This window comes from Cibotium barometz, chromosome 16 (assembly GCF_041138505.1).
Source record: "Cibotium barometz isolate CiBa-2024 chromosome 16, ASM4113850v1, whole genome shotgun sequence".
Taxonomy (NCBI): domain Eukaryota; kingdom Viridiplantae; phylum Streptophyta; class Polypodiopsida; order Cyatheales; family Cibotiaceae; genus Cibotium; species Cibotium barometz.
In genome coordinates this window covers 428,111-452,656 of record NC_141061.1, presented here as the reverse complement: position 1 = coordinate 452,656, position 24,546 = coordinate 428,111, and the positions used below count along the sequence as shown (strand labels likewise).

The window sequence follows — 24,546 nt, the reverse complement described above, 5'->3', positions numbered from 1 at the left end:
AAAGAGATCTTCAGATTGCATGGCTTACCCCGAGGAGGATAGTAAGTGACAGAGATCCCAAATTCACATCGAAATTCTAGACCACATTCTTCGAAGCCGTAGGAACTTTCTTGAATCTCAGTACAACCTATCTGAAAAGATGCAAGGGAGAAGAGAGCTTGAACTCTTGCAAGCACACACACACACTCACAAAACCCTAAAAGGGAACACACAAGGTGAGAGGCTGAAAATCTTCTTCTTCTTCACACAACACTCAACACACCATATACAAAGATAAGAGTACATACCATATGAAAAGGTACTCAACCAAATATATACTAGGGTTCTCTATAGTGTGAACCCAACTAAATGAGCTAGCGCTATAACTATGCCAGTCTCTAGAATGGCTGTAACACAGCCTGCCATTCCATTGGCCGCATATCACCCATGATCTCACCAACCATGCCAGTGGTGTAAGTGTGGGGCCTATCCCCCAAGCGGGTCATTAGTGTCCACCGCCTTAGATGAGCTCGATATCTCAACACTATCACCCCGAAATAGATGGCCAAAGTGAAAGAGTGAACCAGGTAATAGAAGATATCCTTCAGGCATGCTGTGGCAAGGAACCCAAGAAGTGGTTAAGCCATTTGCATCAGGTTGAATTTGCTTACAATGCTTCTTATCATCGAAGCATTGGGATGAGCCCTTTCAAAGCTTTGTATAGACAAGATTGCCTTACACCATTGACTTGGTCTGACCCATTGATGAGAGTCGAGATGTCCAAACAAATGCTTGATGACATGGACTAGCAAATGCAATCAATCCGTAAAGATATAAAGACAGCCCAAGATAGGCAAAAGCAGTATGCAGATAAAAAGAGATCAGAGAGAGAGTTTGAAGAATTAGATATGGTCTTCATTCGAGTATGACCAAAAAGAAGTTCCTTATCTTTAGGGAAGTACAAGAAGCTCTCTCTCCCAGATACTGTGGACCGTATGTTGTTATAAAGAAAGTGGGCGATCTAGCTTATAAACTTCTTCTGCCTCCCCATCTCAAGGTACACAATGTATTCCACGTCAGTTTGCTTAAGAAATATGTACCCAGCCTGAATCATGTGCTTGATGATGAACAATTGATTTCTCCGACTCAAGGCCAGATGGTACTCTAACTTGAAGAAATCCTTGATGTTCAAGAGAAGGTTCTCAGGAGGAGCAAAGTCCTCAGAGAGTTTTTAGTCAAGTGGAAGTTCTTCCCTCTAGAAGACGCCACCTGGGAGAAAGAAGAAGAGTTGGCAAAAGATTACCCCCACTTTGTGAGATGAGGACATCTCACGTTTTTCAAGTGGCAGAGGATGTAAGATTCCTCCTTAGCCTTAATAATGAATAAGCCTTTACCTCAATCCCCTGTAATCATTCCCTATTTTTGAATACAAGAAAATATTATTTTTCCTTGTTTTTGCCTATTGAGAAGAAAAATTCTAGAGAGGTAATTCAATATTGAGATATTTTTATATATAAAAATTCTCCTAATATCTAAAATATATTTCCCTGAAACAAAAGTTCAAAATAAATTCTCCAAGGTGCATTAAGAATCAATTAAAAATGATATAAGTGACCTTAGCCGCCTAAGGGTCAAGATTTTCAGAAATTTATGGATGATGGTCCAATTAAGATTCCTATGGGCCAATAGGATTAATCCAAGTGTTGGGATGAGATCACTCCAATGAATAAAAGAAAATACCCAAAAATGAGTAAATGCTCACATAAGAAGAAGAGTTGGCTGAGTACAAGGTTTATTAGTTAAAAATTAAGAGATATTACTAAAAACAATGAGATATTTTAGAGAAATGATGAATTTTTGACACCTTGGTAAGGAAGGGGAGACCTTTGAGGTAGGCACCTCCTTCACATATGTGGGAGGGTTTTTAATTCAAAAATATTAAGATATTTTTATCTCTCCTCTCTCCTGAATCAAGTTGGATCAAAATGGGAGCTAAACTGGTCCAAATCTTGTCCAAATTCAGCCAAACTGAAGCTGGAAAATTCTAGAACTTAGTTGGACTCAGTTAGTGGCCTCCCTCACCTATAAATAGACCCTCATTCTTTTATATTCTCATCTGTGAGCTATACCATGCCAGTATTACATTAAAATAATCATATTTTTTATTATCCCTTAAAAGTCCTCTACTTTTGGAGAGATTGGAGCTTCTCTCTCTCTCTCTCTTCAACAACTCTTGGAGCTTTCCTCTCAATATACTAAACCAATTGATTGCTTGGGGGCTTCCTTCTAAGATAAAGAAGTAAGCCAAACCTAAAGGTAAGAAGAATTTCATGGTTTTTGTTATTATTCTCAATGATTTCACTTCTCAACTCCTCTCAAGCTTGAGAAGTTTCTAAATAATTATTTTAAATGCAAATCAAGCTTTCCCTAAGAATTGTAATGAATAATTAAGAAAAAGTTAATCTTTATGCTTAATTAGAATGCTTCTTATGTATATCTCCCTCCCAAAAGAATAGTCATTCCTATGGCTAATTCTTTAGAAAAAGAATGCTTCTCATTGATAAATTCTTAATTCAAAATCAAACTCTAAGGTTGTTAAGCTAGAGGTTAAGAAAATAGTATTTTTATGCTTTTATGTTAATAAAATTATGGTAAATTTATGATTTAATTCCATAATTTGGATTTAAGTTTAAGGATAGTTCTTCTATCATAATTGTATTACAAAGTCTTATTCTTTCTAGAAATATTAAAAATTATCTGTAATAGCAGAGCGAAGCTATGAATTTTTTTTAAGAAATTAATACATATTTTAGAAATTATTTTTATGCATAATGCTAAAAGAGGACTTTCTACCATATTTTAGGATGAGACATCCTATGCTAAAAGAATGATTTTTATTCATGAGAAACTAATTTTTAGTATTTATCATAAATAATTAATTAAAGAGAAGAGAAATTTTTAGAAATTTTATTTTATACAAAAAGAGGAATTCTCATGATAATGGAGATCCATGTAATTAACTAGAAAAAGACAAATTTTGGTATATTAAAATAATGGATATTATTATTTAATTTTAAGAGAAATTTTATATAAATTTATTTTATGCATGAGAAAATTTTAAATAATAAAAGAGTAATTCCCATGACATTTGGAATTCAATCATTTAAATGGTAAAAGTGGAATTCTTGGCATATTTGAAATAATGAATATTTTTATTTAATTTAAATAGAAATTTTAGATAAATTTATTTTATGCATGATAAAATTTTAAATGATAAAAGAGTAATTCCCATGACATTTGGAATTCAATCATTTAAATGGTAAAAGTGGAATTCTTGGCATATTTGAAATAATGAGTATTTTTATTTAATTTAAAGAGAAATTTTAGATAAAATTATTTTATGCATGAGAAAATTTTAAATGATAAAAGAGGAATTCCCATGACATTTGGAATTCAATCATTTAAATGGTAAAAGTGGGTTTCTTGGCATATTTGAAATAATGAATATTCTTATTTAATTTAAAGAGAAATTTTAGATAAATTTATTTTATGCATGAGAAAATTTTAAATGATAAAAGAGGAATTCCCATGACAGTAGGAATTCAATCATTTAAATGGTAAAAGTGGAATTCTTGGCATATTTCAAATAATGAATATTTGTATTTAATTTAAAGAGGAATTTTAGATAAATTTATACTATGAATGAGAAATTTTTAAATGAAAAAAGAGGAATCCCCATGACATTTGGAATTCAGTCATTAAATGAGAAAAAGAGGAATTTTAAGCTTATAAAAAAAAGGATATTTGTATTTAGTTAAAAGAAAAATTTTTATGGTATTTAAGTGGAGAAAGATTTGAATTCAATTTTGGTGATGATGATGAAAGAGGAATTTTCACCATAATTCCACCTAGAGAATTAGGGTTGATAAATTAAAGTGGTAGAAAGAATATCTTTTGATATTTTATGTGGATAAATCACCAAAGTGATATTTACCCAAAATTAGATTAAATGGAAGAAGAGTATTTTCATAAAAATCCGATAAAACCATTTCTTCATCTATTATAGTTAAGAAGGAATGAAATTCATAAAGTTGAAATTATTTACGATTAGAAGTTCAGTAGATGTTTATCTGAAGAAAATCCTTGGAATCAAAGCTAGAACTAAACCGAATGATTTTGGTTAAACTAGGGATGGTTAGTAAACTACTTGTCCATCTCTCGATCTGAATCAAGCAAAAACTTCGTGACCAATTAAAATAAGAAGAGAAGGAAGACCATGCAAGGGTTGGTTCAGGAAATAGCAAATAGCCAACCCTAATGAGGGTTAACTCCCCTATGTGAGGCTACTAGGGAATCACTCCACCTCCACTTGTGTCACTCAAATGGAGCTTCCACAAGCTAGGTAGAGAGCAAAGAGAAGGGGAGCTATGGAGAGCTCAACCTCTACTCCATGCCTTTGTGTGTGCAAGAAGAAAGAGCTTTTTGGTAAGGTGGTTGGATATGTGTGAGTATTTGATTTTCAAAAAAGAGAATTACCACATTCACCCACGTTATTGATATTAGACAATCTCGATAAGCCTAGGACTATGATATTGGACAATCTCCATCTACATTCACACGTTATTGATATTGGACAATCTCTTGTCTTGCATTATAATTTTATATCCATAGGCCTTACGGCGGATGATTTAATTTTATTATTTTTTTATATCCATAGGCCTTACGGCGGCGGCGGATGATTTAATCGAGACATTGTTTGTATAAGTTAAGGGAAATGCATAAGGAACTATCTAAATAGGTTTATAGAAGAGACTATTTTGGATAGTAGTGGTTACCCCTTGTATATGTGTCACAATAATGATTGAATTGTTGAGATATCGAGCTCATCTAGTGAGGCGGTGGACACTAATGACCGACCTGGGGGGATAGGCCCCACACTTACACCACTGGCATGGTTGGTGAGATCATGGGTGATATGCGGCCAGTGGGATGACAGGTTGTGTGTTGTGACAACCATTCTAGAGACTGGCATAGTTATAATGCCAGCTCATTTAGTTGGGTTCACACTATAGAGAACCCTAGTATGTATTTGGTTGAGTACCTTTTCATAGGTGTGTACTCTTATCTTTGTATATGGTGTGTTGAGTGGGAGAAGAAGAAGATTTTCAGCCTCTCACCTTGTGTGTTCTCTTTTAGGGTTTTGTGAGTTTACATGTAGATACACTCCGCAGCAAAATGGAGTTGCTGAGCAAAAAAACAGGCACATTGCTGAGATTATGCGAGCATTGATGGAAGAGAAGAATATGCCGCATAGTTATTGGGCTGAGGCTGTTTCTACAGCAGTTCACATCATGAACAGGACTCCAACTGTAGCCATACATGATGTAACTCCAGAGAAGAGGTTTACTCGTAGAAAACCTGATTTGTCTCATCTCAAAGTTTTTGGATGCATTGCATATGTGCCTGTGCCAGATGAGCTGAGAACTAAGCTGGATCCAAAAGCTGAAAAATGTGTGTTTATTGGATATTCCCTTGAGTAAAAGGGATACAGGTGTTATAACCCTACTACACGTGAGTTGAGGGTAAGCAGGGATGTTTTTGATGAGATGAGCAGCTGGTATGCTGCTAAAAAAGAAGCTGTTGGGGCTGATGTGAGTGGAAATGTGGTTGCACAAAATGCAAGTCAGCAATCACAGACTTTGAGTGGACCAAGAGAGTCCTCATCTAGTGGTTCAGTTGATAGACCATGGAGTGGCAGGCTACGTCATAATACCAGTCCTGCAAATGTGATTAGTATATCACATAAAGGCAAAGAGAAAGTGGTTGAGCCCCTTAGTATGCCTGACATTTCTGTAGGGCATTCTCATGTTGATGGACTAGTGGCTCAGAGATGAGCCTTGATGAGGAGCTTGGGATACCAGCTATGAGAACACCTGGTGTAAAGAAGGCTATGGAAGCCATGAATGCAAAGCTGCGAAGATCTGGGAGAGTGAAGAATCCTGTGCAGAGGTTTACCTATGATGGTTATGTGGCACATCACTATGCATACATGGCAAAAGTTGTACAGGTTGTAGAGCCCACATGCATTGATGAGGCTGTTGGAAATGTGTGTTGGGAGAAAGCTATGGATGAGGAGATGGATGCACTATATGAAAATGAGACTTGGGATTTAGTGCAATTGCCTGAAGGCAAGAAAGCCATTGGATGCAAGTGGGTGTACAAAGTAAAACATAACAGTGATGGAAGCATATGCAGGTGCAAGGCTAGATTGGTAGCCAAAGGATATGCGCAGACATATGGCATTAATTGTGAGAAAACTTTCAGCCCAGTTGCCAAGATGGCAACAGTGAGAGTTGTGATAGCAGTGGCTGCGTCAAAGCAATAGTCTTTACATCAAATGGATGTAAAGAATGCATTCTTGCATGGGGATTTGTAAGAAGAGGTGTATATGTTGCAGCCACCTGGTTATGAGGATGTGAGTCACCCCGAGCATGTGTGTAGGTTGAAGAAAGCCTTGTATGGCTTAAAACAAGCACCAAGAGCATGGTCTGACAAGATTTCTGAATATCTTTTCACTATTGGCTTTCATGTAGCCAATATAGATTTCTCGCTGTATGTGAGACACAGTGATAGAGGGGTTATGCTTATTGTCATCTATGTAGATGACAATAAGCATAGAGGGGTTATGCTTATTGTCATCTATGTAGATGACAATATAGATTTCTCGCTGTATGTGAGACACAGTGATAGAGGGGTTATGCTTATTGTCATCTATGTGAGACACAGTGATAGAGGGGTTATGCTTATTGTCATCTATGTAGATTTCTCGCTGTATGTGAGACACAGTGATAGAGGGGTTATGCTTATTGTCATCTATTGTCATCTATGTAGATGACCTGATCATTACGGGGGACCATGATGCAGAGATCTTTGATGTAAAGATCTTGCTTAGATAGAAATTTGAGATGAAGGATCTGGGGGAGCTCAGATATTTCTTGGGCATTGAGGTAATTAGGTCACCACATGGTATTGGATTACTGCAGAGATAGTATGGCTTGGACATGTTGCCCAAGTATGGTATGACAGGCTCTAAGCCTATCTCAGTGCCATTGGATCAAAATGGCAAGTTGAGGGCAGATTCAGGAGAGATTTTGGAGGATCCTACTATGTATAGGTGCATAGTAGGAAGCTTGATCTACATGACGATCACCAGGCCAGATTTGAGCTATGCTGTTGGGTTGGTGAGTCAGTTTATGTAGGTTCCTCGGACGGAAGCCGTATTTGGATGCATTGAGACGCATACTAAGATATGTGAGGTCTACTTTGCATTGTGGACTATTTTATGAAACTAGGACAGAGATATGTGTACATGGGTACACAGATGCTGATTGGGCTGGTAGTATCTCAGATAGAAGATCTACTAGTGGCTTCATGTTTTCTTTGGGGAGTGCTGCTGTGACTTGGAGCAGCAAGAAGCAGCCTACGGTTGCTCTATCCAGTATAGAGGCTGAGTACAGAGGTGCTGCTATAGCAGCATGTGAGGTAGTTTGGTTGAGAAAGCTACTTGCAGATTTGGGTCTATCAGTGGATAGACAAGTTGTCATTTTTTGTGACAACATTAGCAGTATACAGTTGGCCAGGAACCCAGTTTTTCATGCTCGTACGAAGCATATAGAGGTCCACTACCATTTTGTCAGAGAGAAGGTCTTGGCAGGAGTGACCTTGTTTATGTCAGAACACAAGATCAGGTAGCTGACATCTTCACCAAAGCATTGGGTACAGAGAAGCTCCGTGGATTCAGGGCTTCGCTTGGTGTACATGAGATGGAGCTGAGCTCGAGGGGGAGTGTTGAGATATCAAGCTCATCTAGTGAGGCAGTGGACACTGATGACCCGCCTGGGGGATAGGCCCCACACTGTGAGATCATGGTAATATGCGGCTAGTGGGATGACAGGCTATGTGACAGCCTGTCATCCCACTGGCATGGTTGGTGAGATCATGGGTGATATGCGACCAGTGGGATGACAGGCTATGTGTTGTGACAACCATTCTAGAGACTAGCATAGTTATAGCGCCAGCTCATTTAGTTGGGTTCACACTATAGAGAACCCTAGTATGTATTTGGTTGAGTACCTTTTCATAGGTGTGTACTCTTATCTTTGTATATGGTGTGTTGAGTGTTGAGTGAAGAAGAAGAAGATTTTCAGCCTCTCACCTTGTGTGTTCTCTTTTAGGGTTTTGTGAGTGTGTGTGTGCTTGCAAGAGCTCAAGCTCTCTTCTCCCTGATAAAAAACAGGAGCAGGATGTAACACACACAAGAGAAGCAAACCCTAATCCATAATCATCAACCATAAAGAAGGAGAGAAGCCATAGTCACCATCTCTCTCACACACACAAAGGAGAACACAACATAGTGTTGTGTCCACACTACAAAGTAAACCTAATGTAATGTCCACACACACTATGACCAGCTGGACACGCGGTCATTTATGTCTCACACATGTTCCTACCTAATCTGCCAGCACATAGCATAGCTGGCTCACACTGACATCGAGCTTGAATCTCAACAGCCCCTCTCAAGCTCATGATGTACTGCCGATGAAGATGTAGATGAGCTTGGGATATCAACACTCTCAACACTCCCCCTCAAGCTCATCCCATGTACTCCCAACATAGTCCGGAAGTACTCAAACTTCTCCCTGCTAAGTGGCTTCGTGAAGATATCAGCCACCTGCTCATCAGTCTTCACATAGTGAAGATCAACTGTACCATCCAGCACCTTTTCTCTGACAAAGTGATAATGGACCTCTATGTGTTTGGTCCTCGCATGAAATACTGGATTCTTTGCCAACTGCATACTGCTCATGTTGTCACAATGTATGACAACTTTGCCATCAAGAGGCTCACATAAATCTGCCAAGAGACTCTTTAACCATATAGCCTCACAAGTAGCAATGGCTGCACCTCTGTACTCAGCCTCTGTACTGGATAAAGCAACTGTAGGTTGCTTTTTGCTACTCCAACTCACCACAGCACTGCCAAGTGTAAAAGCATATCCACTAGTAGACCTCCTGTCATATGCGCTACCTGCCCAATCAGCATCTGTGTAGCCATGTATGTCCAAGCTTTTACCACTCTCATAGAATAAACCATAATGTGCTGTGGTTTTCACATATCTCATGATGCGTCTCACTGCATCCAAATGTGGTTTCCTGGGGCTCTGCATAAACTGGCTGACTAGCCCCACTGCATAACTCAAATCTGGGCGTGTGATAGTCATGTATATGAGACTACCAACCATCTTCCTGTACATGGAAGGATCATCCAATTCCTCGCCATAATCAACCCGCAATTTCACATTTTGCTCCAATGGTGTACTCATAGGCTTACACCCTGTCATGCCATACTTTGCCAACATATCCAAGGCATATTGACGCTGTACTAACCAAGTACCTCCATGATCTTTCACCACTTCAATGCCAAGGAAGTATCTCAATTCACCAAGATCTTTCATGTCAAATTGCCCACTCAAAGCTTTCTTGACATGCATCACATCTGCACTATGATCACCTGTGATAATCAAGTCATCCACATAGATGACTAGTAAAACAATCCCATGCTGTGTCTTCTTCACATACAGTGAAGAATCTGCTGTAGAAGTCTGAAAACCAAGTGAGATAAGATATCTGCTCATCTTATCACTCCAAGCACGAGGTGCTTGCTTTAGACCATACAATGCCTTTTTCAACCTGCATACGTGAGTGGGATATCTAGGGTGTACATACCCTTCTGGCTGTGCCATGTATACTTCCTCTTGTAAATCTCCATTCAGAAATGCATTCTTAACATCCATCTGATGCATTTCCCAGCCATTAGCTGCAGCCATAGCAATGACTGCTCTCACTGTGCCCATCTTAGCCACTGGGCTAAACGTCTCATCATAATCCAATCCTTGGGTCTGTGCATAACCCTTTGCTACCAATCTTGCCTTATGTCTCTCAATAGACCCATCAGATTTGCACTTCACTTTGTAAACCCATTTACATCCAATAACATTCTTATCCTTTGGTAGAGCAACCAAGTCCCATGTATCATTATGGACCAATGCGTCCATCTCCACATCCATTGCTTTCTGCCATACATGCTCTCCAATAGCCTCTGTATAGCATGTAGGTTCCACATGCTTTACCATAGATGTCATGTATGCATAATGCATAGCAAAATCTCTATATGTCAATCTTTCCACTGGATATCTGACTCTCTGGGATCTCCGCAATGCATGCGGGTCACTCTGTACACCTGTAACACGAGCATGTGGTGGCACATATCTGTCCTGCCTAACACCAGGTGTGCGTACAACAGGTATCCCTAGCTCCTCATCCAAACTCTCTGAGCTAGAGGACTCATAACCTGTGATCCCAATTCCCTCGACTTTCTTCTTGCCTTTATCCATAGCACTACTCCCAGTGCTCACACTCTCATGTCTCAGACGTCCTGACCATGGACGTACACTGCTACTACTCTCAGCTTCTGCTGCTGGCCCAGACATAGTAGTAGAACTAGAACTTGCTTGTGATGGCAAGTTCACAGGCACATTCGCCTCAAGTGTGTCAATGACTCCCTCATCTTTGGCTTTATACCAACTAGCAAGCTCATCGAATACAACATCTCGTGAGATGACTACTTGTCTAGTTTGAGGGTTATAGCATTTGTAAGCTTTGCGATCCTGTGCATATCCAACAAATACACATTTCTCTGCCTTAGGATCCAATTTCCGTCTTCTTTCATCAGGCACATGAACATAAGCTACACATCCAAAGACTTTCAGATGTCCAATATCTGGCCTGTAACCTGTAAGCCGCATCTCAGGCGTGCTTCCATGAATGGCTGCTGTAGGTGATTTGTTCAGGATATACACTGCAGTAGCACATGCTTCTGCCCAATAGTAATCTGGCATGCTCTTTTCATTGAGCATTGCCCTTGCCACTTCACATATGACTCGATTCTTTCTCTCAGCCACACCATTCTGCTGAGGTGTATACCTGCATGTCAATTGTCTCCTTATTCCATGCTTCCTCAAGAAATGCTCAAAGGCCTTTGAGGTGTATTCACCACCTCCATCTGTCCTCAGACATTTAATCCAACAGCCATACTGCTTTTCTGCAAAAGCTTTGAAATCCATGAATTTTTCCAATACTTCACTCTTCTCCCTGAGAAAGTATATCCATGTCATCCTGCTAAAGTCATCAATGAATGTAACATAGTATAAACTGCCTTTGATAGATGGGTTTTATGCAGGACCCCATACATCACTATGTACGATCTCAAGTGGCCTATTACTCATATTTCCTTCTCTAGGAAATCTCAATCTTGCCTGCTTCCCAAACTGACAGGCTTCACAAACATGCATATGTCCATCATATTTGAACCTAGGCAATCCATTGACTATGCCTCTTGTTTGCATGTTCTTTAATCTCTGTATATTTACATGGCCAATCCTCTTGTGCCACATATCAATATCCTGTACCACATTCCTGCTCTTTGAGAACATGGCTGATTTTAGCTCAGGAATTCCAGCATCCAGCTTAAACAGTCTTCCTTCTTTCTTGCCTTTAGCAATCACTCTACATCCATGTTTAAAGTCTTCAACGAAGCATCCATGCTCATTGAATCTAACCTGTAATCCCTGTTCTACCATTTGACCAACTGAGGCCAAGCTTTTAGTGATCGAAGGCACATACAGCACATCTGACATAGACTTTGTCTGACCATTATGCATGACCAATGGTACACTTCCAACATGTGTAATGACATGCTGGGTATCATCACCTGTTTCCACATAGCCCTTCACATCCATTGGCTTCATGTGCTCAAACCATTCTCCATGACATGTCATATGGTTTGATGCTCCTGAGTCCATGTACCATGTATCATCATTCTCAGCATTTGTTGTCATAGAACCCACAACATGCTTCATGGCAAACAAATGATTTGCAGTTCCATCATTGCTACTTGATGCATAGTTGCCACCGTGTTGTGCATAGTTTCCACCATAATGACCACCACGTTGTGCTCTTCCCCCTCTCAAATCATTCTGTTTGCGAAAGCAATCTCTCGCCATATGACCATATTTGCCACAATAATGGCATTCCACATCTTGCATAGAATTTTGTTGGCCTTGCCAACGTCCTCGTCCACGGGGGTTACCTCTGCCTCGCTGAGGTGCATAACCACGACCACCTCGAGCACCATATGAAGGCTGAAAATTCTGCTGTGGAGGCCTATCCTGCCATCCACGACCATTACCACCACGTCCACGTGATGCGAATCTCCCCCTGCCTCGAAAGCCTCTAGATGAGTAAAAAGCTTGATTTCTTGCATGTTCATCATTGCTTGACGAGGATGCACCACCTGTAACACTCATACCACCAAGGCCAAGCTTCAATTCTTCCACAATGAGCAATGACACAAGCTCATTAAAGTCTGGCATTCCTCCCAACCTTACTGAGATGGAAGTGTCAAAAGATTTGTATTCTTTGCCTAAACCACGCAACGTGAGTGCAACCAAATCATCATCATCCATTGGGGCATGGATTGATGACAAGGAATCAGCATAACCCTTGATTTCCTGAACATACTCATGTATACTCCGATTCCTTCGTGTTACACTGTGAATCTGTTGCTTTAGTTGTATCTTCCTGGCACCAGTGTCTGTCTCATACATTCGGCATAATATACCCCATGCTTCTTTCGGTGTATCTGCATCTTGGATGTGAATGAGCAAGGCATCGGTTACACATATTGAGAAATAATGCAACACCTTCGAAGACCGCTCTACCCATTGCTTGTGAGCCAGCAACTGAGCATTATTTGGTTGAGGAGGTAGGTATGGCTCTGGATCTTCCTCCGAGACAAGACTCCATAAACCTTTGCCTTTCAAAAAACTCTTCATTCGAAACTTCCACACTTGAAAGTTAGTGCGATCAAGCTTCTCTCCAACAATCTGTATCGGACCATCTCCCATTGTTGCAAAAAAATAGAGTAGATGTACCCTTTCGATCACAATGTACGAAGTACCTGTAATGCTCCAAATCTCTTCAAATCACATCAAATGCTTGCAAATTGTGTGCATTAACATCCCACAATGGTTCACCAACAATGTACACTCGATTAAAGTTGAAATCAAATGAAACTCCTTCACAAAAAATTTTCTGGTTTTTTTCTCGCCAGTAAATTCTCGCCAGTAACCAGTCAAGATTATGCTCTAAATCCTTCAAATCTTGTCCAAATGCAATGATTCAACTTGCATTAGCTTCCCAACACATTGCTCCAACATATCCTAGAAGGGTTTGATCCAATTCTTCAAGGGGAATGAGAACCACCAATTTTTGTAACCTCTGGTTTGAATTTTTCTGCACCTGTCAGGTACCACCTCTCACTAAAATTGCTCTATCTCCTTCAAATCTTCTCCAAATCCAAAACTTTTTGATTCAAAAGTTTAGCAACTCATAGGACTTTACTTGTACCAAAGGAATTAGGCCAATTTGATATAGACAAAGATTAATGCCTTGATTAAAAATGCTCTGTTTCTGGACAGAATTTCTGTAAACCTGCACACCTCTGATAAATCACTTCAATGAGCTCCAAATCCATGAAATGAGCTGAAACCAAGCATCATAAGTCCTTAGCAATGTCTTTGCTAAACTCCCCAAGCTTTAAAGCATTCAATTTGGTGTCCAAATGAGTGAATTAGGATGAAATCTTTGAAAACTGTCCAGAATTCTGCATCTTCATGCACCGCCTGCTCCAGAGGGCTGTAGAGAGAGGGGAAATCACAATTGAATAGATAGGCCTCTTAGCAATGACCTAATCTACCTTGGGTATGAAGGGTTTAGCTCAATTTTGCCTCTAGCTCCTGCAATTGATCCTCCACGGGGGGTATGTTTTCTGTTTTTGTGAAAAACCAGAAATTTTTGCATAAACTCACTTTCACTTGATTTTGCTCAAATCTGTATGCATCAATCTGCTTCAAGATCCTGTATGTTGTTTGTGTCCACTTTGTTAATACATTTGCAAGCCCGAATACATGTGCCTTTGTGTATACATTTGCCAAGAGTATACATTCACTTCAAGCTTTCCATGGAAGCTTTGAGAAAAAACCAGATTTTTTCACTTGCTCTATGCACTTCAATCTTCACTGAACTTGCTCTTTGATACCTGCAATCCGCAGAGGGGGTCTTGCTACACTCACCAATGGTCCTTAGCTCTCAGATCTGATGCCGGTGTGTGCTCCATAGCTTTTCCTTTGCTCCAAGCTCCAATGGCTTCCTTCACAGCTTTTTCTTCTTCTTCTCTCTTCTCTCACTCACTCTCACAACTCAGCTAATGAGCTCTTGGCTCTGATACCATGATAAAAAACAGGAACAGGATGTAACACACACAAGAGAAACAAACCCTAATCCATAATCATCAACCATAAAGAAGGAGAGAAGCCATAGTCACCATCTCTCTCACACACACAAAGGAGAACACAACATAGTGTTGTGTCCACACTACAAAGTAAACCTAATGTAATGTCCACACACACTATGACCAGCTGGACACGCGGTCATTTATGTCTCACACATGTTCCTACCTAATCTGCCAGCACATAGCATAGCTGGCTCACACTGACATCGAGCTTGAATCTCAACACTCCCCTGCATCTTTTCATGAACAGTAAATAGTGAGAAAATGTAACATTGATAATAGATGGGTTGTGCCATATAACCCTTTTCTACCAGTGATGTATAATGCACATATAAATGTGGAAATATTCTCCATAATTTCAACAGTGAAGTATCTATATAAGTACATATATAACGGGCATGATAGAGTAACAATAAGATTTTAGACTCTACAAGGTGGTGATGTTTTCTGTGGTGGGATAGTCATTGATGAGATAGAAAGGTGTTTGGATGCACAATATAACTCTACATCATAGGCATGTTGGAGACTCTTTGAATAAAATTTATATGAAGAGAAGCTAGATGTGCAGTGCTTATATGTACACCTACTTGGGAGACATAATGTTATCTTTAGACATGGTGATAATATTGTGGACGTTGGTCAAAGGAAAAATGTTCTCTTTAGAGATGGTGATAATATTGTGGATGTTGTTCAGAGGGAAAATGTTATCTGCGATAATATTGTGGATGTTGTTTAGAGGGAAAATGTAGGAAAGACTAATCTCATTGAATGGTTTACATATAATGAGCAATATCTTAAAGTAAACAATACTTTGTATATTGACTTTCCTCAACAATGGGTTTGGAAATTCACCTTGAGGGAATGGACCAAAAGAAAGTAGGGTGCGTGTACTTTATATCACCTTCTACAAGTGATTAGTACTATGTTTGTTTACTTCTAACTATATGCATTTTCACGAGCACAATCTCCCTATGGACTGAAGGTTTGGCTTGATAATACTGATGCAAATGCTTTGGCTCTATCTAAGAGTTGTAGGCTTATGACAAGTAACATTATCTATAAGGAGATCTTAAATGCTTCTTTCTGAGTGATAATTATAGATGTCATATTGAAGTTGTGTGTTCTATTTTTTATGTGCCTTTTTGTGTGTGCCTTTTTGTCTGTATATGTATCTTTTCTATTAAGCACGCTCCCTTCCCTTGCGATGTGGCAAGAGAAGGATACATGCCAAAATGAGTCTTTATGGCTCTCTGTGCTTTATTTTGTGTATGTATTCTAAAAAAGTTTGTTTTGTTTTGGAGATAAGCATGTACGACATCATTTTCACTTTGGATATGTTGCGAGTCAAGGGTTGAGGTTAACAATTTTATATCCTTTTTTTATTTATTCATAGTTTTTTAATACTTGACATTATATGACTTACTTTATTTACACCTCTTTCGTGTGCATCCCTTCCTTATCAACATGTTGTTGGGATTGTGCTAGACGGTCACAAGGATAGGCACATAAATTATTAAAAAAATATTATAGGTGTTAACATACAAACATTTGCATGTTTCTTTATGTAACTTCTTAATTTCTTCTCTATTTTAGGATTCTACCTATGGTGGACTTTTTCATAGTCAAAGTTGTGTGGATGAGAACATCAAGAGATATGGAATTAGTATTCCTGAGATGAGGAGCTGGGGGTATATTAATTTAGGAAAGAGCATGTTTCCGACATTGTCCATGACATGGAGAGATGTGTTGCCTCTTTTGATGAGGAATACTTTATACAAGAGGCCTGGATCTTATTCACTATATATAGGAGCTTTTCCTTTCGATACGAGTTCTTTGTAGCACCTAACATAGCTTTATTTCAGTTTTCGTTTATGTCTGGTAAAATTAACTATATTAGATTTTATTACTTTTTTAATTAATATTTTATCAATAATTCTCTCTTTTGTGTGTAGGTCAACGTAAGAAGAAGACATCCACACTTCATGGTCAACGTAGTGGAGATACATCGCCATCGTACCATGTTGGGCGGTGACGTCATGCATTATCCGTGGTTAATGACTCTAGAAAGCAAAAACTTTGCTTTTCTACTCATCACTAAATCGATTGACTACTTATACTAATTTTTTTTAATTGATCCATATAACAAGGATGTTCTTTGCATCTTGATTTGGATATCGTTACTTATATTTGGTTACGAAATCTACTATTTGACTCTACTATTGGGAAAAAAAATAACTCTCAATTTAGAAAGAGGAAGACAAAAATAAAACCATACTTATTTTTTATTTTTCATGATAAAAAAATGCTATGTATTCAAAATTGAGAGAAACATATTAAAAATGTCATATATTGAACTTTCATGTGATTACAATACTAGTTTTTGTTTTTTAGCATATATTGAACTTTCATGTGATTACAATACTAGTTTTCCTTTTTTGGCATAAAAGAATATATGCTAGCTTGTAGATGTTCTCCTCATTGTCACTATCATCATCTTCACTATCAAAAGTAATGTTATTCTCTTTTACTATCACTTCACCTGGTCTATGTGTTTGCTCTTCCTCCATTACTTCAATTGTTTTCTTATTTGCCTTTTATACATTCTCTACTATTTCATCTTTATTAAAGGCATAACTCAAATCGTCAACTTCATTCTTATTACTTTTCCACCTATTCATGAACCAATCTAATCTTGGATGTGAAGCATCGAAGTTCTATTTGTTAATAAAAATATCAAAGATATCTTTCATTGTTGTGTTGGATGGATATACCATTGTCCTCCATAAAGCATTCACTTTTTGTAGCTTCATTCCTCTTCCTTGATATGGAGTTATCCAATTAGAAGATAGGTAGTACTTTCCTATCTTGATCATTTTATGAATTGTTGTGCATAAATTATTGCCTAAAGGATGCTTTAAATAGAACTTCAAAAACATCAATGCTCTATCAAAAATGTTTATTAGAGTAAGACAAACTTTGTTCTTAAGATCATCTGCACTATTGCATGTAAATTTTTATTTCCATAGAAATATCTTCTACACTAATATTATGCGACACATTTTTATAATGAGGCTTATCAAGATCTTTCATACAATAGTCTATCATACCATGAAATGTGTTCTGCCTTAATGCTCTACACATTACAATGCCACTAATGGGATTATTCTTATCCATCCAAGATACTTTTTGATGAGTTTATTGACTTCAATTATTAGTGACTTTGAATGAATTCTAATGACCATTTGATAGTGTAGATGGAAGACTATGCCTTCTCTTTCCCAAAAAAAAATAAATAAATAAATCAAGTTGTTGTTTTTCTTGCTCTTTTTTCACTTTTGACATTCGACTACATAATTTTTATTTAAAAAAAAGTTAAAATTTTACAATTTGCAAAACAAAAGTTATTTTACAATGAGAGAGAGAATATAAAGAAACATTTTAGTTTTTATTTGCCAAGGGATAAGGGGGTTCCACATAATGCACGGCTGTTCATCCAATAGCTCTATCCTGTACACCTCCATCCAATTATCGATGTTCCTGTTCCCTCCTTCTTCCAACTCCTGGAGCTTAGTGGGCAACTAAGCTCGCGAGTTGCTTGTCACTGTGAAAGGAACCAACCACTCAGCGCTTTAATCCTCATGGCTCTATCGCCTCCTGGAAACGGTGATTACCTGAATATATTATCAGCATTCAAAACTTCTATTGATGGGGAGAAAGGGCCATGGTGTGCCACAGCACAGACATGAGTGATGATAAGTCTGCTGTGCCTTCTAGACCTCTTACCTGGACCTCCTTGTGTTTGAGTATGGGCTTCACACAACTTTGCTACAAACACTACTGGGGGTGCATCAAAACAGAGAAAAGTGTGTCTTGCTTGCAATTGTCAAGAGTGGAACTAGATTCAATGTTCACAGAACCAACTTATTGGATATTTCACCAGTGTATGTACACAGGAGGACAAGGAATACATCCTTTGCCAAAGGCTCAAATGAAATGCTCCACTCACATCAATGGGCTTCATGTCAATGGGACGGCATGCATTCCCCAACATGTTACAATCAGTTAAGCCTCAATACAATGAGGTTCCGTTTCATCTATCTCTCTGTATGTGTGTTGTGACTCACTTGCTGAGAATCCCTTCCAGACAGCAATGACATTATGCTGCCACCATGCACTCTCTCTTCAGGTAGAGACAGAGAAGACATGTTGAAAATGGCCTCATCACATGTATTAGAGGTGTTGATATGCTGCGCACTTCCTCCCCGATGCAATGCAAAGAACTCTCCTTTCTGCATGGACAAAGGCACCAAAACCTGAGGTGGAAGCAGAGGGCGGAGATGAAAAGCCGAGTCTGGCCCTACTGGCCGATTTCCCATAGCAGTAATTCCCTGGGCATCATTTGCAAGCACAGAACTTGGAACACAGACCTTCTCTGGCCGCATACTCATCATGTGGTTACTTTTACTCTGGATGGGGGCTGAAAGGCCTGGCCAAAGACTTGAGGTGCCATAGTTAGAGATCAGTGCACCTCCCGCATTCATCTTATCCAAATGCTGGCTTTCTTTTCCAAAGATGTCCAGTTTACTCCCAGCAAATCTCAATCCTGGGGTGTATTCCAGTGAAATTTGCGATGACCTATGACTTGATTCATCTTCCATGCCAGCCGGTTCACCTTCAGAAGGTCCACCACTTGCACAAGCTTGCATAAATGAGTCTGATCCTCCACTGTCGGAGCCGTGGTTCCCATGCTCTTCACTCCTATGAGTAGAATACTTGCTTGAATCAGAAGCAGCCTCAAAATGATTCCCTTTATGTGTTGATCCCACCACTAGTCCACGAAAAAGGCCAGGTCCAATACCTGCCGGGAGGGTGTTCCCTATGCTACCAGCTCCATGCACTCTTTGGTCCTGCACGAGGGCACTATGTGCAGCACAAAGACCTATTTTACCTCTTGCAAATCTATCACAAGGTCCCTTGAAAAGATCACCAATCTTATCTTTTACAAATTCGCTGTATGGAGAACCTTCTTGACCCCATGAGCATCGCTTCCCGCCGCCATGAGCTTTACAGAAGTCAGTGCTACCCTGCGCACTTTTTGTACAGTTCTCAAACTTGCATCGCTTGCCACCACCATGCCTTACACAGAAATCTGTCCGTCCTCTTGCACTTTTGGTGCAGTCTTGCACTGCGCATCGCTTGCCGCCCCCGTGTGCCACACAAAATGAAGTGCCCCCATGTACACTCTTGGTACAAATGCCTCCACCATCAAACATGCATCTCTTGCCACCTCCATGGCCCTTGCATAGAGGTGTACTCCCTTCTGCGCCCTTGTTGCAACCTTGAATCATGCACCGCTTCCCACCTCCATGAGCCTTGCAGAACATGGTACTTCCCTGGGCACCCTTTCCACATCCTTCATACTGACAGCGCCTGCCCCCTCCATGTGATATACATAGGCCAGAGTAGCCCTCGGCACTCTTTGTGCAACCTTCTTTTTGACATCGTTTTCCGCCACCATGCCTGATGCACAGACCTGAATGGCCCCTTGCAGCCTTAGTACAGCCATCTTGACTGCATCTGCGACCTCCTCCATGTCCAATGCAATAGTCTGTTCTCCCTTCTGCACTTTTTGTGCAACCTAAACTCTGGCACCTGCGCCCTCCTCCATGTGACTTGCAATAAACTGTGCGTCCTTCTGCACCTTTATTGCATCCTTGCCTCCGGCATCTCCTCCCACCACCATGGATGATACACAAACCAGATGCACCTCTAGCACCTTTACCACAACCTCTGAACTTACATGTCTTGGGAGCTCTATCTGCACTGGCAGACCGCCCACTGGTAGATGTGGTGCTACTTGATATTTGAAAATTCATGAAAAGGTCAGCCTGTAAGATGCTGTCCTTGTTGACATAGCCCAATCCAAATTCCTCATTGCCAGCCTGAAACATGCACTCTCTCTGCCCTGCAAGTTGCTGCTCCTCTCTTTGTACCTCAAAACAAGGAACGTTTTCAGGCCTGCAGCCCATCAAGAGTGATGGTATGTAGCCTCCAGCTTTGATTGACCGTGCGGAGGTGGAACCTTCATCAACCACAGGAATGTGCTCACCACAGACATTCTCAGTTCTGGCTTCATAATGTGTGCTACCGTGTCCCAGACCAACTGGCATGCATGAGACATGGTCAGCGTCTGTTATGATTGTAGAACTTCTGGATATGCCCAATTGCAGCTGCATTCCCAGATCATTTTGAGTGGAGACACAATTCGCAGCATTTAAACCTTTTCTTGCTACACATTCGCTTTTGTTCCCAACCGATGGGCACTGTGAGGGGCCTAATCCAAGGACTACATTTTCTCCCACTCTTTGCTTTTGATTCATCTTGGAATATGGGCGAACTCCCAAATCTATGGATGTTAGCAAAGATCTCCCTCCAGATATGAGGGGTGTGATGCAGCCATCTACTAGACCACCAGGTTTAGGTCCAGTGAGCCCCAACCCAAGATCCATTGGACAGCCTTCTTCATCCATACCCCTCATGAACATGCTCCTCGATGAGGTCCCACTTCCTGTACTGAAGCCACCCTCAGAAGGGCTAGGGCTGGTTGTGCTGCCCAACCCGAGGATTGGCCCAGCTGCAGAATCATTGTCGAAAGACAAGCCAGAAACCTCCATTCTGGAGAGGGCATCACTGTTCACTCTCTTCCTTTTCAACCCTTTTGAGCTGTTGCAGAGATCCCACCATGGGTTCTGGACCATGCCCGATGATGGTTTGGCCATTAAAGCTCCACCTCTGTGCAGACCCTCAGACCTCTCTTCACCATGGCCAGGTCCACCGAAGGAGAGGGACATCACAGGTGCAGCGATGGGTGAGCTAGAGCCATGTGAAGGATCCATTGGCCTTGATGGATGAGAGGGGTGGGGAAAGGGCGCCTACCTATGATCCAATCTGGATCACAAAACACAACACAGCAAATAAGGGCCATAAACAAGGAATGAAGGACTAAAATAACAAATTGAAATCAAACTCTAAAGTGATTAAAGAAATAGGGCTTTGCATGAGGCCATATATTCATTGGCTTGTGTCCACTGTCGGGTCAGTGCAGAAGGACCCAAAAAACCATGTTTTCAAAGGACCCACAGGTGGGCTGCGGCTCCTGCTGTGAAAGTCAACGAAAATGGGCCGTTAAGGTAGCTTAGGGACCCAGGGTCAAAGAAGATGGGCTTCATTATCGCTTGAAAATTGGACCAATGGGCGCTCATTCCAGCGTCCAAATACAGACGTTTAGGGGTTTCTACTGCTACTTTCCGAATTGGGTTGCAGGAAATCACAGCAAGATGTGAGATTAATCAGAAAAAAGCCGATGACGGTGTGCTTCTTCTCACCCCACAATGGGCCGTTTGGCCATCAATAATGCAGCAATTGTCTGCTTAAATGCCTGCCCAAATCTGCAAACGAATAATGCAATTGCAAGCGAATTCAGGGAATTGAGAAGCGAAAACTCGTTGGCGATGCATATATTCTTCTCCTTGTTACGCTCACTGCTTCCAGTAAACCGGCAGGCCGGCAAGAAGACATGCCCACATACGGGTCTCTTTTCTCTCTCTCAAATGTGTGGTGGGTGCTTGACAAAGCAACTTTTATGGCAAGTTGAATCCCACCCCCTCAAAGCCTCGAAGGCCTCCTGTATACCACATAGGGCCGTGTTATCACCGGTGTGCCAAAGTGTTGCCCCTTGAGAATGTCGATTTAAATAATGAAAGAACCATGCAAATAATATTCCACACATGGTATGATTGTGTTCACATGCTCTACTCTCGCCCTTGAGATGTTGGAAGCCATACAAGTGCCCGAGTTTGGCCCTTGAGAATGTTGAAAGACATATAAGTGATCATTTGTCATTCACTAACAAAGAAACTATGCAAATCATATACAAAAGAGGACAATGGCACGTCCACATCGCCCACATTCAATGTTACTAGCTAAATCACTGACCAATCCTTGATAGAATAACCTATGTAAATAAGCTTTAGAAGTGTGCCTCTATTTTGCTGGAGGGTTGTGGTCCTCATGCACAAATTCAATGAAATAATGGACAAAGGTCACTCTACCTCTCTCAAAACACCATAGCTTATTGAGAAATAAACCTTCATGAACATGAAAGAAGAGAAGATGCACTACACACACATTGGGTACAATCTCCCCCCACTTGTTTGATGGCTCACGCTTTCAAGCAAGATATATTATTTTGTGAGCCAAAAATGACTTTTACACTCCACTTTGGGCCTTGCCCCTAAACTTTAGGAAAGTGTCATACATATATGAACCATCTTTGGAACTTGACTTTAGCAAAGTGCCATGCATGAATTAATATGGGCCATCTACTAAGGGTAAACAAACCATTTGAATAAATATGTACCTAAAACAAATGTGCACAATAAATATGTGTGCCGCCATTTTATGTATAAGATAATGACAGCCACCAAGCCACTACATAAAATGTCGCATAAATATAATGTTGCCACATGAACATAGTGATGCCAAAATGTGCATCCAATATACACACCAAAAATGGGTGACCATCATCATGCTACCCACACTAGCCCTGCCTAATCTGCTATAAAAAACACATGCACAAGATTATATCCAGTGACTATCTACCTAACATGGTGCAACCAGTACGTGGCGGTAAGTCACTAACCATGTGGCAAATAATCAAAAATAAATATCCATGAATAATATACCACAAAAAATATTTCAATAATTTACATAATCCATCACAGCCTCTCAAGATTATAAGCTAGCCTTGAGAGAAAGAAAATTAAATCCCTGGTCAGAAACTACCCCACATTGCAATATCTGCCTCTCGAGGCTATCTAAAGATCAGAGAGGAATGAGGGTTATATTAGGTTTAAAATTATGTAAAAGAGCTCTACTCACATCCCTACACACGCCTCTGAAAGATGGTGAAATCTTTTTTTTAATGACTACTTCAAAGAAAACCTTTTGAAGCCTCCTACACAAAGAAAACCTTTTGAAGCCTCCTACACAAACATATAAAAAGACTCCACATTTTGCTTACAACTCACAAGGTTAGCAAAATGAATAACTAACTAGCAAAACTTAATTGTGTGTAAATACAACTTGTTCAAACTATCATTGACATCGTCTAGTTCGTCCCTTTCTAGTCATTAAAAATAAATAATAGATGTGTGCTCATGTTCACCCACATTCACTAAAAAAGCATTGCTACCTGAGACCTCCATGGTCAGTGTTAAGATTATGAAGCATAAGTTGTACTTATTTAGATACCACTCCTTTAATCAAGCTCCTTTTTATTGTGCAAATTGGCAAGTGGTATTAAAATTTTCACATTCATCCACTAAGTGCAATTTCAAATTGGTTCCTATTCAATACATGGTAAACTTTATGGAATGAACAATTAAAACTTGCTTCAAAGAGAAAATTTAACTTCTACACCCACAAGTCATTTTCAATACGATCCCCCATGGTAGTAACACAAAGATGAACCAACATCTTTCTTTCACAAGCATAAAATATTCAAAGTGAATAAAGCACAATATCTACATTGAATTCACTTGTTCTCTTGAATTTGTAATGGGCCAACCATTTCACAACAACTAGATTAATCAAGATCCTTTTTATTGTGCAAATCCACAATGGTATTAAGATTTTCACATTCATCCACCACTAAGTGCAATTTCAAATTGGTCCTATTCAATGCATCGTAAACTTTATGGAATGAACAACTAAAACTTGCTTCAAATAGAAAATTCAACTTCTACACCCACAAGTCATTTTCAATTCAACCCCCCATGGTAGTAACACAAAGATAAACCAACATCTTTCTTTCAAGCATAAAATTTTCAAAGTGAATAAAGCATAAGATCTAGATTGAATTCACTTGTTCTCTTGAATTTGTAATGGGCCAATCATTTCACAACATCTAGATTAAATTTACTTGGTCTCTTAACTGAAAGAAAGCAACTAGCCATTGAACTAGATTAGCCTAAGAAAGTATGGATTAAGCAAAGATTAATAAAGATAAAAGAGATTAGCCTAAGAAAGTATGGATTA

General features: G+C 39.8%; 1 protein-coding gene across 1 annotated transcript; it reads right to left on the bottom strand.

Annotated features, from left to right (window-relative positions):
• Positions 1-18,355: 18,355 nt before the first annotated feature.
• LOC147630243 (uncharacterized) lies at positions 18,356-22,122 on the bottom strand. Its single transcript, XM_086810080.1, has 2 exons — positions 21,834-22,122; positions 18,356-21,396 (listed from the first exon to the last, which is right to left on the bottom strand). The coding sequence occupies exon 2, from the start codon at positions 21,342-21,344 to the stop codon at positions 18,543-18,545; it is 2,802 nt and encodes a 933-aa protein (XP_086666206.1). The 5' UTR covers positions 21,345-21,396; positions 21,834-22,122; the 3' UTR covers positions 18,356-18,542.
• Positions 22,123-24,546: the final 2,424 nt, after the last annotated feature.